At 38.2% G+C, this 17,616-nt stretch overlaps 1 protein-coding gene across 1 annotated transcript in view; it reads right to left on the minus strand.

The window, feature by feature from the left end:
* The window catches only part of LOC127429606 (guanylate cyclase soluble subunit alpha-2-like), a 35,929-nt gene that overhangs the window by 15,464 nt on the left and 2,849 nt on the right, over positions 1–17,616 (minus strand). The window contains exons 2-4 of the mRNA XM_051678728.1: positions 15,136–15,197; positions 14,244–14,359; positions 11,060–11,895 (exon numbers count right to left, since the gene is read on the minus strand). Coding sequence (XP_051534688.1) covers positions 11,060–11,895; positions 14,244–14,359; positions 15,136–15,197 — 1,014 coding nt within the window. The remainder of the gene's footprint in view (positions 1–11,059; positions 11,896–14,243; positions 14,360–15,135; positions 15,198–17,616) is intronic.

Genomic DNA, 17,616 nt, shown 5'->3' on the forward strand with positions numbered 1-17,616 from the left:
ACATTCAGAGTAAATATTGAACATGTTACTAAACAATACCACATTCAGAGTAAATAATGAACATGTTACTGACCATGTTACTAAACAATACCACATTCAGAGTAAATAATGAACGTTACTGAACATGTTACTAAACAATACCACATTCAGAGTAAATATTGAACATGTTACTAAACAATACCACATTCAGAGTAAATACTGAACGTTACTGAACATGTTACTAAACAATACCACATTCAGAGTAAATACTGAACATGTTACTAAACAATACCACATTCAGAGTAAATACTGAACATGTTACTAAACAATACCACATTCAGAGTAAATACTGAACATGTTACTAAACAATACCACATTCAGAGTAAATAATGAACGTTACTGACCATGTTACTAAACAATACCGCATGCAGAGTAAATACTGAACATGTTACTGAACATGTTACTACACAATACCACATTCAGAGTAAATACTGAACATGTTACTGAACATGTTACTACACAATACCACATTCAGAGTAAATACTGAACATGTTACTGAAAATGTTACTAAACAATACCACATTCAGAGTAAATACTGAACATGTTACTAAATAATACCACATTCAGAGTAAATATTGAACATGTTACTAAACAATACCACATTCAGAGTAAATACTGAACGTTACTGAACATGTTACTAAACAATACCACATTCAGAGTAAATACTGAACATGTTACTAAACAATACCACATTCAGAGTAAATACTGAACATGTTACTAAACAATACCACATTCAGAGTAAATAATGAACGTTACTGACCATGTTACTAAACAATACCGCATGCAGAGTAAATACTGAACATGTTACTGAACATGTTACTACACAATACCACATTCAGAGTAAATACTGAACATGTTACTGAACATGTTACTACACAATACCACATTCAGAGTAAATACTGAACATGTTACTGAACATGTTACTAAACAATACCACATTCAGAGTAAATACTGAACATGTTACTAAATAATACCACATTCAGAGTAAATACTGAACATGTTACTAAACAATACCACATTCAGAGTAAATAATGAACATGTTACTAAATAATACCACATTCAGAGTAAATACTGAACATGTTCCTGAACATGTTACTAAACAACAATACCACATTCAAAGTAAACACTGAATATGTTACTAGACATGTTACTAAACAACAACAACATATTTAGAGTAAATACTGAACATATTTGCAGCTTGTAAACAACTTCTGCAGGTAAATTCATTTTCCAACCAAAAGAGTATCAAAACATGTATTAGCCTACACGAAAACACATAAAAAAGTACCATGATATTACCATGGTATTTGGACATGTACCATGTACACACACACACGCACACACACACACACATTTGCCCTCTGATGACATATCCTGTAATTCTGTGTCTAGCTGCTGTATTTCTGTATTGTACAGATGAATATATAGATGAGTAGTACACTGTATGTGCGTTTTTATACAGGAATGTGCAAATGAAATCATGTTTCAATGGGTATGGGTTTGTAGAGGTAGTAGTCTAAATCTGAAAAATAAAATGTAAAAATTACTAAACATGTTACTAATCAATAACACCACCCTCAGAGTAAACACTGAATATGTTACTAAACAATAACACAACACTCAAAGTAAATACCGAACATGTTACTAAACAATAAAATCACACTCAGAGAAAATACTGACCGTTACTGAACCTTACTAAACAATAACATCACACTCAAAGTAAATACCAAGCATGTTACATGTTACAATAATACAACAATCAGATTAAATCCTGACCATCACACTTAGAGTAAACACTGAACATGTTACTAAACAACAATACAGTACTCATAGTAAATACGGAACGTGCTTTTAAACAATAACATCAAACTCAAAGCAAATACTAAGCAAGTTACTGAACATGTTACTAAATAACAATACTATACTCAGAGTAAATACTCAACACCTTAATAAACCAGAACACCATCAAGACTGAACACCTTACTAAACCAGCAGTTGAAGAACTCTTCAGTAGATCATGCAGAGTTTTAGCACAGTGGAATCCTGCAGGAGGAAACTGCAGGAACAGTCCTGGCCGATGTTCAAGCTTCAATGCAGTGGAACCTTTTATAGAATGCTACAATAAATATATAATCAGCCCAGAGATACAGACATATGCTTCTTCTGACTTCAATACACACCCATATACAGACACAGAAACAAAGATTTCCATATCAGCATAATTCTGGATATATCATCACAACCCAGACACATATGTGCCACCAAGCATAATACTTTCAAAATATATCTATGGCCAGATTTATCATTTTATTTGTTGAAAATGATTAAAAAGTATGAACATATTTGCTGATTCTCTCAGACTTTCCAGGAACTGCAAATCAAAATGTACTCATACTCCAGTTTTCAAACACCAGTTGGAAAGTGCTGTAGTCCATTATTGATTTGATTTATCTAGGCTGGTTACAGAAAGGTTTTAGGTTCAAACCCCAAACATTGATTCATTAACTATACATTTACAAAAATCGAGAGTTCATGGCAAATTTGCCACAAACTTGCAGCAAATTGTCAATTTTTGCCAAAGGTTTGCTGCAGGTTCACCAGTCCGGTGAAGTGCAGCAAACTTCTGGCAAACATTTGCAGCGAATCACAAGCTCATTTGCATGTGAAAATAATGAGTGGCAAATTTGCCATTAACTCTCGATTTTTGTAAGGGAAATCATCATGTCCTTGATCCAGATACTTAACTTCAGAACATTCCAAAAGATCAAAACCTGTTATATACAGTATGTACAGTGATACATTTTAAATAAAATAATCTGGTTTAAAACTGTTTCCTAGAGTACATATGGATTTTCAGATCAGATTCTAGAGTGAGCCTTAATGGTGTTTCAGTCCTGAACAACTTTGTAAAGAATGTGACTGCTTTGATTCCTTTTACCCTTTAAAGAATGACTTTAGCACAAGCAAATCGCCTAACACCTGAGACATACTCTACACATGTACTTAAATACAAGCACTTCGAGCAACTCTAGCTCGATGTTTGTGCTATGCTTTCAGGCACATGCGCCAACGATGTGCAAAGACGCGAACTGTCCGCATGTCTAGAAAAACTAGCGGACAGTCCGCACATACTGTGCTGATGACAAAAAAACAAAGTATACTTTGGCCTTAAAGTTATTTTTGGGCCACTAGCACCACAGAATGGAATTGCAAAAATAAACTTTGTTTTCAAACAGCTTTCTGAATACGCCCCCCATCTACCGTGATAAAACAAATAGACAGTCCTCTCCCAAACTCACGCCATTTGTTGAGTCAGTGTTAATGTGTTGGGATGGATGGGTATTTCTGGTGAAAAAGTTAAAAAAAAGATTTGATTCACTGTTGTATCAAAATCCCCACCACTAACATAGTTATAAATACATTTAATTCTATTACAGTGACATTAATAGGTGCCATGTTTGTTTACACATCATGAATCCACAAACTCTGTCTTTCCGTTTACGCTAAGTGTATTAAAGGTGCTGAGAATTATGGCAGGCTGTTAGAACTGACACTTGACTTTTCATTTTATTGTCTGTTCCCCTGTTTAATTTTTTATAATGTTTTGTCAGCAAAGCCACCTTGATTCTGAGCTTTCAACTGTAGCGACGTTTTACATGACAACACAACAAAAGACAACAAACAGCTTTCTGTGACGGACCAAATTTACACACATCACATCTGACAGCAGCATCCCTCAAAGAACGACAGAATAAAGAGGAAAAGAATGAAGAGGTGAGGTTTAAAAAGACATCTGCACTCAAGAGGTGCTAATCAGAGAGAGAGAGAGAGAGAGAGAGAGAGAGAGGTGAGCATTAGCATCTAGCTTAATTTATTGACTTAATGTTTATTACTACTTCACTTTTAGGGTTGTACAATTAAAACCAGGTGTAGCAGCTTCAGCATCTTATTTCTAGCCAATTTTATTCACCTAAAAAAGTAAAACACACAAAAAAAAAAAAAATAACAACACCAATTCTTCTGTCGTGCAAGGGTTGTGGGTAATATTAGCTGAAAATACATAAAAGAAGAACATTTCCAAAAAGAGTATCCAACCTTGGAGATACAGCTGTGCTCAAAAGCTTGCATACCCTTGGAGAATTGGTAATATATGTACCATTTTTAAAGAAAACATGAGTGAGCAGGCAAAACACATTTCTTTTATTTCTTATGGGATTCATATTCAACTGTAGGTTATAACAGAATGGCACAATCATAAAACAAAATATGGCAACAAAGAAAAAAATGAGATGACCCCTGTTCAAAAGTCTGCATACCCTTAGTTCTTAATACTGTGTATTGACCCCTTTAGCATCAATGACAGCGTGCAGTTTTTTGTAATAGTTGTCTATGAGGCCCCAAATTCTTGCAGGTGGTATAACTGCCCATTCGTCTTGGCAAAATGCCTCCAGGTCATGCTAAGTCTTTTGTCATCTTGCATGAACCGCACGTTTAAGATCTCCCCAGAGTGGCTCGATGATATTAAAGTCAGGAGAATGTGATGGCCACTCCAGAACCTTCACCTTTTTCTGTTGTAACCACTTGAGTGTCAACTTGGCCTTGTGCTTAGGGTCATTGTCGTGCTGGAAAATCCAAGAGCATCCCATGCGCAGCTTTCATGCAGAAGAATGCAAATTGTCTGCCAGTATTTTCTGATAACACGCTGCATTCATCTTGCCATCAATTTTCACAAGATTCCCTGTGCCTTTAGAGCTCACACACCCCCAAAACATCAGTGAGCCACCACCATGCTTCACAGTGGGGATGGTATTCTTTTCACTATAGGCCTTGTTGACCCCTCTCCAAACATAGCGCTTAAGGTTGTAACCATAAAGCTCTATTTTTGTCTCGTCACTCCAAATTACAGTGTGCCAGAAGCTGAGGCGTGTCAAGGTGTTGTCGGGCATATTGTAACTGGGCTTTTTTGTGGCATTGGCACAGTAAAGGCTTCTTTCTGGCAACTCGACCATGCAGCTCATATTTGTTCAAGTAACGTCATATTGTGCTCCTTGTAACAACCACACCGTCTTTTTCCAGAGCAGCCTGTATTTCTCCTGAGGTTACCTGTGGGTTTTTCTTTGTATCCCGAGCAATTCTTCTGGCAGTTGTGGCTGAAATCTTTCTTGGTCTACCTGAACTTGGCTTGGTATCACGAGATCCCCGAATTTTCCACTTCTTAATAAGTGATTGAACAGTACTGACTGGCATTTTCAAGGCTTTGAATATCTTTTTATATCCTTTTCCATCTTTATAAAGTTCCATTACCTTGTTACGCAGGTCTTTTGACAGTTTTTTTCTGCTCCCCATGGCTCAGTATCTAGCCTGCTCAGTGCATCCACGTGAGAGCTAACAAACTCATTGACTATTTATATACAGACACTAATTGCAATTTAAAAAGCCACAGGTGTGGGAAATTAACCTTTAATTGCCATTTAAACCTGTGTGTGTCACCTTGTGTGTCTGTAACAAGGCCAAACATTCAAGGGTATGTATACTTTTGATCAGGGCCATTTGGGTGATTTCTGTTATCATTATGATTTAAAAAGGAGCCAAACAACTATGTGACGATAAATGTCTTCATATGATCACTATCCTTAAATAAAAGACAAAATTTCACAATTTCTGCCAGGGTATGCACACTTTTGAGCACAACTGTACTATTTTCAACATGCTATTATTTGGGACACAGTAATTCTAATCTTGTACACTAAGTAGAGACAGCATTCTAATTAGGAGATAGCTTCACTTACACCTCCACAAAGCTGTATATTAAACCAAGTATGTTCTGATTGGCTGTGATTCTGTCACATTGTGTAGTATTTCATTTTCATTAAGGACAGAAAATTTGTAGTGTCATGCCTTATGACAGTGTTAATATATGTGTGGGGGGCGTGGTTAAGTGCCGGTATGTGAATGGAGAGCGAGATCAGGAGATGAGAATGGTAAGGATCATCACCTGGCAATGATTGTCTCTAATAGCTGTTTGTCATTGCAGTGAGAGTGGAGAAGGGCTTTTAAAAGCGAGCCAGATGCCAGTGAGGCAGAGAGAGAGAGCTGCACCGAGCAGAGTGTTCCAGAGTGTGATTTGTATTGTGCTGAAAAGCATTAATTTGAGTGTGACCACTGAAAAGTGGAATATATATAAAGACTGTGAAGCAGTGGGAAATAAAGCCCTTTTGAGTTGGATCTCGTCGTCTCCCGCTTCCTTTTAATTTAATGTAAAAAAAACCTGAAAAACATGATACGTAAGTTCGTGCACAAAGATGCTCGGAATTGGGATAAGTGGCTTGAACCCCTGTTATTCACAGTACGGGAGGTCCCGCAAGCCTCCACGGGGTTCTCCCCATTTGAATTGTTGTATGGGCATAAGCCTTGTGGTGTCTTAGATGTCGTGAGGAAAAATTGGGAGGAGGGACCTTCAAACAGTTCAAATTAAATTCAATACATTCTTGACCTGAGAGCAAAACTCCACACATTGGGGCAACTATCACAGGAGAATTTGCTACAGGCCCAAGAACGTCAGTCCCAGCTGTATAACAGGGGAGCTTGGCTACGGGAATTTACACAGGGAGATAAAGTCCAATTATGAGGTTATATGAACGGATGGGGCAGAGCACGGCAAATTTAACACCTCAACCTCTTAAAACCGTGGAGGGAGGTGGTTCCCGTGGCTTTGGCGATGGTGGTACCGGAGAGGGAGGAGCTCGGGCTGGAGGTGAACTTAAAAGCCAATCGCCAAAAAGAAGAATCCCACCGGGCTGGCCAAGTCACTGTGGGATTCTTCTATTACCCCCATATCCAGCATGGCAACTGGCTTTTAAGTTCACCTCCAGCCCGAGCTCCTCCCTCTCCAGTACCACTGTCGCCAAAGCCATGCTGGATATGGGGGAAATAGAAGAATCCCACAGTGACTTGGCCAGCCCAGTGGTGCTGGTTCCGAAGAGCAATGGCTCAGTCCAGTTCTGTGTGGATTATAGAAGTCAATGCGGTATCTAAATTTGACGCGTATCCAATGCCTCATATTGACGAACTGCTCGATCGGTTGGGTACAGCTCGCTTTTATTCGAAACAGGATTTAACGAAGGGTTATAGACAGATCCCCTTAACACCAATGTCCCGTGAGAAAACAGCCTTCTCCACACCATTTGGCTTGCACCACTTCGTGACCATTCTGTTCAGTTTGATTGGGGCCCCGGCTACGTTTCAGCGCCTTATGGACCGAGTCCTCAGACCACACTCTGCGTATGCTGCTGCCTATCTGGATGACATCATTACATACAGTAATGATTGGCAGCGGCATATGCAGCATCTAAGGGCAGTTCTGAGGTCGCTGCTACAGGCGGGACTCACCTCAAACCCCAAGAAGTGCACAATTGGACGGGTGGAGGTATGGTATGAGGGGTTCCACTTGGGTCACATGCAGGTGCGCCCCCAAATTGATAAGACCGCAGAGGTTGCGGCCTGCCCGAGACCCAAGATCAAAAAGGAGGTGAGACAGTTCCTGGGGCTGGCTGGCTATTATAGGAGGTTTGTGCCTAATTATTCGGATGTCACCAGTCCGCTGACTGATCTCACTAAAAAGGGAGCCCAGACCCGGTCCAGTGGTCGGAGCTGTGCAAACAGGCTTTTATGCAGGTGAAGGCTTTCGGTGGGCCGTTGTTACATGCTCCTGAATTTTCTCTCCATTTTGTTGGACAGACCGACACGTCGGACAGGGGGTTGGGAGCTGTGTTGTCCCAGGTGGTCAAGGGGGAGGAGCGCCTGGTGCTATACATCGGCCATAAGCTTTCGGCGAGAGAGGCGAGGTACCATTGAGAAGGAGTGACTGGCCATCAAGTGGGCAGTCCTCATCCCTGGGACAGGCTTTCACCCTCTATTCGGATCACGCCCCGCTCCAGTGGCTCCATCGCATGAAGGATACCAACGCGTGGATCATCCGTTGCTATCTGGCTCTTCAGCCTTTTAAGTACAAGGTGGTCCACAGACCGGGGGCACAGATGGCTGTCATGGATTTTTCTCCAGAAATGGGGGGGAGTACTGGGCAGGCCAGATGGCTCCCCGGCCTGAGTCAGGTGATGGAGGTAACTGGTGGTGGGGGTGTGGTTAAGCACCGGTATGTGAATGGAGAGCGAGATCAGGAGATGAGAAAGGTAAGGATCATCATCTGGCAATGATTATCTCTAACAGCTGTTTGTCACTGCAGCGAGAGTGGAGATGGGCTTGTAAGAGCGAGCCAGATGCCAGTGAGGCAGAGAGAGAGAGAGCTGCACGGAGCAGAGTGTTCCAGAGTGCGATTTGTATTGTGCTGAAAAGCATTAATTTGAGTGTGACCACTGAAAAGTGGAATATATAGAGAGACTGTGAAGCTGTGGGAAATAAAGCCCTTTTGAGTTGGATCTCGCCGTCACCCGCTTCCTTGTCACGAAAACTAAGAACTTTTTTACAATATGTTTACACTAACAGCTATTAAATCACTGGAGGTCGCCAAGTCACTGTACCATTGGTTGTTAGTCATTAGTTTATTGCCTTGACTACATAATCTAACTGTATCAGGAGACCGTGTCAGCTCCACTGTCTTCACTCCCATTGGTAGTCGCTGCATTAAATCACTGCTCATTTACATAAAGTTAAACTCTGCTCAAATTTGATTCATCGCCAACAGTCGCTGCAGTTTATTTTGCCTCAAATCGGCATCTCGCATTTAAAATGTATGACTTTTGATCGCTTTGATGTTACAAATCGCTTTCATTGTGAATGTACTTTTACACCATGTCTAAACTGCAAGCGAGCAACAAGATGCAATGCGACAAATCTAGATCATTCCCATTATAATAAATGAAGATGTCTATACTGCAAATTCACTGTTGATTATTAGGGGCAGTATTTCGTTTTGTTACACTGCATCGCACACTGTGTTAAGCTAATTATTTATTTTATTAATATTTAATGGTCCTCACTCCAGTACCCACCAGACACAAACACACACAAACACAGCTAGAAGAAAAGATCTTTGTTACTAAGTTTCTCCAAACACAATCAGCATTGTACCCTTGAGCAAGGCACTGACATCTCCAGTGGGACAGACTGTTCCTTGGATCAGCATGCTGTAAGTTACTCTGGATAAAAATAAAAGCACCTGCTAAATGACGCGGAACCAAAATAAAGCCCTAAATTCCAGAATCACAATTTGCTGGTGAGTAACTTCATGGTGAATAACTTCAGCTAACTTGCATAGCGAGATTCTCTGTTACACTGCTATGACAGTAGTTGATCTGAAAAAGCTAACAATAGAAGCAGACCGTTTGTGCAAATTTCCGCTATAGCGCCCCTTGTGGCATCACTAAAAATGCAACGTACATTTGGGTTATGAATTGTGCAATTTGCAATTGAATCTCACTGTTCTCTGAGAATGTACATTTTTCTGTTGGTGAGCAGAACTTGATTGGCAAGATTTAGAACTCTGCCGAGACCTTACGGGACCCTGCAATCCGCCAGGTTTAGGGCCGGATTAGGGTCAGTATTTCTTCAAACTTCGGGTTCAGGTTGGGTTTGTATTTAATTAAAATGATTATTGTAATAAATATTTTGATATTGTAATATATATTTAATAAGATATATAGACCCTTATATATGTTTTTTTCATTTTAGCATAACGTGTTTCTTGCACTCGCGCTCACTCACATGCAGACTCACTCGAACAGACAAGTTAGGGGCTGTTCAAACCAAAAGTGATTTTGTGTGCACCGGTGCTGTCTTCTAATTTTTTTTTTTTTAAAGGAATAGTTTATTATTTATAAATATTGATCTGTTTCTTACCCAAAGTGATTGTATCGTGAATTTAACCCCTGGAGTCATATGGGTTACTTTTACTATGATTGTCTGTGCTTTTTGGACCTTCAGAGTTCTGACTACCATTCACTTACATTGTATGGACCTACAGAGTTCAGCGAATGAAGCAAATCTTCATTTGTGTTCTGCTGAAGAAAGAAAGTCAAACACATCTGGGATGGCATGAGGGTGAGTAAATGATGAGAGAATTTTCATTTTTGGGTGAACTATTCCTTTAAAAGAGTGAGCGATTTCAGGTTCGGGCTTAAAGTGTGATGTTACCGGTTGGATCTTGTCGGGTCACACAGTCTCGGATATTGGCCGGGTTAAGGTGCAAACCTCAAAAAAGATTCTCTGTTGCTCTACCATGAAAGAAGTTGACCTGAAAGAAAGATGTAACCATAGAAGCATACAGTATAAGCTAATGTCCGCTATAGTGCCCCTTGTGGCAACACTGAGAATGCAATGCATACTTGTTTTGGGTTATGAATTGTGAAATTCAGGGTTTCCACACTTTTTGACCAGTAGATTTCCATGACTTTCCAATTCACTTTTTGGTCATTTGAGATTACTGTACTGAGATTTTTAATAATAGTTCAAATTGATACCAATTTGTGTATTAATAATTCAGACCAATTTGTGAATCAGTTCAAGTGATTTATTGAAAAGAGACAATCACACATTACTTTAGATTTTTATATATATATATTTTAGAGCAGAGCATAACAAGAAAACTGTTCTCTATAGAAACTGTAATTACATTTCCATTCGGAGTTTATTAATTTCCATGACTTTTCTGAGCTTGAAAAACAGCTACAAAATGAGCTGATATTTACAAGTTTTCCATGACCGTGGGAACTAGAGTTGCCAACTAGCCCATTTAGCTGAGACGTCTCATATTTTGGCACTGAAACGCGTAAGAACGGACCCCCATCTCATATTAAAGTGCTCAATATGCTCAAGCATCCCGTATAAGCTTGGCAAAAAAGTTGGCAACCCGAGAGGGAACCCTAGTAACTAGTGTTATTTCACACTAAATCAAACTAGCGTAGACAGAAGCGTTTGCATTAACACACATGCGAAGAGTATGTTTTGGACCTAAAGAAACAAATTCAGTTAAGCAACCATTTCATAACATCAGAACACATCTTACCTTCTCCTTGCTGTCGAGTGCTGATCCGTCTGGTCGTGTTCGAATGGTGAATGGTGTGGACAGCCGCTGTAGAATGTTCTGGAACGTGCAGGGTATTCTGGGAGAAACCAACTCAAAGCTGTTGCTGAAGGTGAGTGTTCGGTGCGGGTCGATCTTGGCCTGTTTACGGAGCCCCTCTCCGACCTGCAGAACCTCCATGTTGGGTCCCAGCACCAGATGGAAGGGGAAGGCTCTGCAAAATGTGCTCAAGCTGATCCGTAGGTCCAGCGGTGAGCGCGAAAGCTGCCGAGATGCGGTGGTGGGGTGCGAGGATAAGGATGAAGATGACGAAGATGTAGGTTGAGTCCGAATCTCTCTGATGAGGAAGGACAAACAGGATGGAGAGGACAAAGAGGGCGGAGATGGGGATGAAGAGGGGGAGGAGTCCACTGAGAGCTCTCCATCCTCATTGGCTGTGTGCAGCCAAGTGGGAGGAGCTTCCTCCACCGAAACGTCCAATTGATAGATTCGTCGAGCGGCGGCTCGAATCAACCCCAGCATTGCCACACCCACAGTGGGGTCGGGGTTGAAACAATGGAGGAGAAGAGTCTGTCTTCCATCTCTCTCTCCATTCGATTCTTCGTTCTCCTGAGGAGCATCTTTGCATAGGAAAGAGGGGGCCTCGGATGTAGCTCGTCGCCCGCAGGACGTTCTAATGTGTTCTAGAAGAGCGTCGAAACCGTTGAAGAAATCCTGCAGGTTCCCACCGAGAGATCGTAGAACCCTCTCGTTCTCCTCTAGACACAAACCGAAGAATTCCTCACCAAATCGGCCCCGTACAGAGGCGAAGTCCACACCTGTGCAAAGTAACACAATAAAAAACATTATATTGTGTTATATTATATTGTAAAACAGATGCAGTTCCGACACCTACATTTTTGCAAAATTATTTTTACGTTGAGCATTGAATATATCAACAACAATGACTTTTATTCACTTTCACTCAAATCATGTGTAAAATGGCAGACTTAAAGTTCATAAAGACTTATTTTTTTGCCCTGTTCCTCACACAATGCTATCTTATGACATCTAAACACTTTTAGATGTGACTTGTAAGACTTGTAAGGTGATGCATTTTAATGTTTGCATAACATAACCAACGACATTTACAAGCTTGTTTGGACACTCTATCAAATTGTGCGGTAACTCAACTGATAGAGTATTGTACTTGCGATGCAAAGGACCGGGTTATGAGTCCTGAAGAGCACACGAGTTAACGTGAGCCGAAAGCGTTATGGAAGCACCACAAAATATGTGGTTGCTTCAGCAATTACAATTAGCAATTTTAGTGTCAGATTAACACTATCGGTTATGTTTAGGTTTAAGTTCAGGGTAGGGAGGTTTTGTTGGTTTAAACTCGATAAAGTGTTAACCTTAAAAATCTCATCTGTTTGGGAGAACATTTAAGTCACTTTTAGCGCCATAGTGGACATTTTATCTCAGAACTGCTGTAACACATTTAATGAACCATTTTGCAAAAATGTAGCCGCAGTCATGCTAACCCTAACCCAATTTTTTATGAGATAAGGCTGGAAAATTTCAATAAATAGTGGCGCCACTATAGCAAGTGGTATTTCATTGTAAATCCTGCATCTTATTCATTAAGCACCCACAACCAATCAGCTGTTTAACCTGCCAATAAATGGGTATCATGTGTATTTATATTTTAGCAGTGTCATTCTTTTTGGTGCCTTTATAAACTTGCCAAAACTCAACTTATTCTTAAAACTATTTGCTATTAGCTATTTGCCTTGTGTAGTTAATTATTAGATTAATTATTAATCACTGTTACCGCCCACAGAAAGCAGGAGGTAAAAAAAAAATTATTTGCATAATTGCATAATTTTCTATTGCTAAAGAGCAATTTCCATCAGGTATGACACATTTAGAAGCAACAAAACACAATTGTTTCGTAATACAGCAACTTTAATATCGAAGGTGCGGTGTGTGTTTATTGATATTTTACAACTTTGTTGAGAACAGCTCAACCAATCAGAATTTAGAATCAGAACTATTTGTTTTATATGACACATCTAGGCCTTGTCCACACTTAAACGTTTTCATTTGAAAACGCATTAATTTTGCAGTGTTTACACCTCTTATCCACGCTAGAACACTGTTTTCCTTCACTGAAAACGGAGCATTCCGAAAACACTCTCCATTAATGCGTACTCCAAATAACGATGATTTTAGGAAATGGAACAAATAGGTTTAAAATTTAAATGGATTAGTTTGTATGCGTACTAATACATTTTCGTTTTCAAAACGCATTAATTTCGCTACATTTACGCCTCTCATCCCCACTAGAAGGCCTTTTCCTCCACTGAAAATTGAATGTTTGGAAAGCATTCTCCATTGCCACATTATTTGTATTATTTTTATTTTGTTATTCGCACATTCACTGCGCTACATTTACACCTCTCATTAACACTACCGTTTTCCTCCACAGAAAACAGAAAGTTATTAATCTAAAAAACTAATATGTTTTAATTTGAAAATGCATTAATTTTGCTATGTTTACGCCTCTTATCCACACTATAATGGCGTTATCCTCCATCGAAAATGGAGCATTTAGAAAATGTTCTCCCATACCGCGTACTTTGTAAAACTATGACGTTGGGAAAATAAAAACGGATTTGTGTGGATGTGGTGTTAGTAGCAACAAAACAGCTTTCAACAAATTATACTTCTTTCTATTCTATCTTTCTCTTTTTTATTAACTCATATTTTATTAAGCTTGCTATTTTTTTTTAAACAAGCTTTTAAATAAAGATGAAAAGTTTAAGGGTCTGGCTACACACAGAGAAACAATCGATCACCAAAACAATCAATAACTGCAACATAAGTGCACTCTGAAATGACGATGATGTGCTCTGCTGCAAAAAAAAAAAAAAACGAGATCCACGCAGTAGGCTTAGCTGGGCATGGCTCAGTTCAAATGGCTCATTGCGGTTTATTTATAAACGTGTTCTCGTTAGGGGTGGCAGAGTTAGTATCTTAGCAACAGCTCGGGAATGGAGACTGCAGCTATGGAGTGAGTTTTAGGGAGTGAGCGCTGAGAATGGCGTGTGTGTCTTGGTGTGCAGCTGGTGTGAGTGAGACTGTATTGAGGTCAATTTTTTGCCATCGATGTGTGTGTACATACCTAAAATAGTTGCTGTGTATTTCAATATTCCTGAGATGTCGGACTGGCTGTCACAGCGCGAGTTATCAAACAAAAACTTCTGCTCTTCTGACATGCTTCTTACAAACTCTTGTCCACTGCAAGAAAGAAAAAGAGATGAATTAACATTTACCATAGATTTAGACAAAATCTAACCAAATATCCCTGAGGTTGCTCCGTCATATTGGGATTAGGAGAAGTCAGTTCTGTTTTTAAGTTTGAAACTTCTCAGATGTTTCTCCTAAAATTCATTTAAAAATAAAGAGAAACATAGAATCAAATGAGCTACATACTGTACTGTATACAAACAGTGGCCTCCCAAAAGTATTTTGACACTTAAGCCATACATTATATTATTAGATACTTTGTTACACTAAATAAATTATTTTAGCCTATTTTTAAAATGTACGTCAATTTCATAATATTCCATCAGATTGAATTGTGTAATGTTAAACACAATTAAATTAATAAAACTTTATTTTATTTTATTAAAAATTATTCTATTCAATTTGATGGAATTTTGTTATTAAATTGAAACACATAAATCTTAAAATGATTTGAGTGTATCTAATGAAATGACATTCAGACATTTTTAAGTGTGCTTAAATGTCCAAATACTTGTTGGAGCCACTGTACAGAAATGGTGCAAAGCTATTCAATTAATGTGTATTGCATAGTTCAATTATTTGTTAAATAATAATAATGTTTGAAAAATTATTGCGATCAGGAGAAAAATCAGAGAACAGAAAAATTCAACAAAAGTCTTTATTTACACTGCACTACATTTAATGCCAATGTTTAGGAGAAATAACAGGGTTGTTAAAAAGTATTAAAACATTTTCTCTCTTCTGGGGTAATGTGTCTGTATGTGTACCTGATTTCTCTCTGTCTGTAAAAATCCACCGTTCTCTGCAGGGCCAAATGAATTGTCTGTGTCTAAAAAAACCAAAACAAAACAAAAATGCAGTGAGTTCACCAAAGATAAAGTGACACTAGCAAAGCTTGATCCACTGACAAACGGGAGCAAAACCAACCCAGTATCATGAAAATTCGTACATAATTTATGAGTTGGCTATTTTGTATGATTTCCTATGAGTTTGTTGTAAATTTGTATGATTTCATCATGTGCAAATGCCCAGATGTCTAATGCAGAAGTAAGCGCGAGTTTCGTGCATGAGGCGTTAAGGACATACTTATTAATATTACGCCCTTACCCAAACCCCTTATCTAAACTTAACCAATCAGTAGAGTGTGTAAACATGATAGGAAGCTGTTGTGTGTGACAGAAGCAAGTAATTGTCACATATTAGATTGAAATGATGTCCAGCGACATCATTGGCTGTAGTGAAAGTCGTAGGAATTCAAACGAGTGCAGTCGTACGATATCATACGAATTAGCCAAATTTAGAAAAGTCATATGAATTCTTACGATTTCACCATGAGAGTGTGTAGCCAAAACTGTCCTTTTTCTTTGCTAGGAAATCACAAAATTTCTAAAACCTTTACATCCCGAGTTGTTTTGCGGGAGCTTTTATAAGCAATGTCAGACACTTCAAAATCAGAAGTTAAACCAAAGTACCAAGAAAAACGACATGCACAACAAAGTTTAAGAAATGAAATTAATTTTTCCTTAAAAGGAAAAACAAAATGTCTAAGTGGTGTAACTGTATGGAGACAATAAAATTATTATAAAGAAAATAAGTCTCATTAAAAGCTGAAATTTCTGAAATGTTGGCATAAGTAGTTTGGAATAATCTATTATTATTTCTTTAAAAAAAAAAATAAAACAGAGAGGACCTTTTTAGACCATCATGACTATTTAATGAATATTTTGAAAACATATATTTTATCATTAAACGTTAAATTTCGAATTTAAATTCAATATTGTTTTATATAGAATTGTTCTAGAGTCTATACAGTATTTAATGCAATTACATCAGAAGTGTAACTGTAATTAAATGAGTAATCCCCTACTTTATTTTTTTAATTAAAAAGTAATTTAATTACAGTAATTAATTACTTAGTAATGCATTACACCAAACACTGTATGTATGTATATATATGTATATTTTTTTAAAAATGTATGAAACCAACATGAACACAAAAAATGCATTTCTACAAACTTGATTCATCTGTTTTGAACTACATTTTTTAAAGACTTAACATTTTTATCCTTCAAACAACTTTGTTTATCAATGGCCCATTGCTTTTATCGCATGGAAAAGAGCAGCACATACATTCTGCATAACATCTCCTTTGTCTTCCTCAGAAGAAAGTAAGTCATATGGGTTTAAAACAACATTAGGGTGAGTAAATTATGACAGAATTTTCCTTTTTGGGCGAACTATTTCAGTAAGGCTAAAAAAACAAAAAGCATCATTCAAAAGACACAAAGAGTCCAAAACGTCATACTGACCGACCTGGTTTAGACTGCTCCCTAGTGACACATTTACCACAATAATACAGAAAATGCTTTTATTTATTCTAGAAAATGAGCTTACAAAAATGTATTACCATGTTTTTTTGGACACTATAATGCTTGTAATACCATAGTACTACTGTGTAATTACCATCTGATATCATCATTACAACATGGTACCGCCACAGTGCTCTCATGAAAGGGAAATGCACTTCTACACATTATAAATGTAATTGTATACAGTTTCAAAGAGCTATAATTTAAGTCTGAACTAATAAAACCAAGTTGTCATTCTGCACTTTCTTGAACTGGGTAAAAGCAATGCATTAAATGCCTTATATAAATGGTGACAGCCGGTTTGTAAACCAATCGGGCTATATTGGATTTGTCTGTGTTTGTGTTGTGTGTCTCATTGCATCTTTAAAGGGATTTACAGTGCTGATCTACCTGTAATAGAATATACCCTTAAGCCTTATCTAATCAACTGCCTTTATCACCCAACCACAGCAACAATATACCAATCAAAATCCTCATTTCAGCAAATCTCCTAATAGCTCAAATCCAGCGTTACCTGGTCAAATCTCTCAGAGTGCGAATCTCTCTCTCTCTCTCTCTCGTAATACTGAACATGATTAATTCTAACATTAACACTGCAGTAGCATGAAGACAGTGCTGTGTGCACACTCAAAGTGTCAGATAAGGCAAAAGGGTAAATCTCACAAAACCCATGACCTCATGAATCAAAAGAAATAAGGAAACTTTTTAAAAATCCCATTTTGATATTACATGTAATTTTCACATGTGTAAGTAAATATGACAAGTAAAAGCACATTTTTCCCTCAAAATCTCATTATTTTGTTGTACTGCCTTTAATGTTTGCAGATTTCATGGTATTAGCAATGTATTAGAGTACTAGTAAATAAATGATGGTATTAC

The sequence above is a fragment of the Myxocyprinus asiaticus genome, chromosome 39 (genome assembly GCF_019703515.2).
Source record: "Myxocyprinus asiaticus isolate MX2 ecotype Aquarium Trade chromosome 39, UBuf_Myxa_2, whole genome shotgun sequence".
NCBI lineage: Eukaryota > Metazoa > Chordata > Actinopteri > Cypriniformes > Catostomidae > Myxocyprinus > Myxocyprinus asiaticus.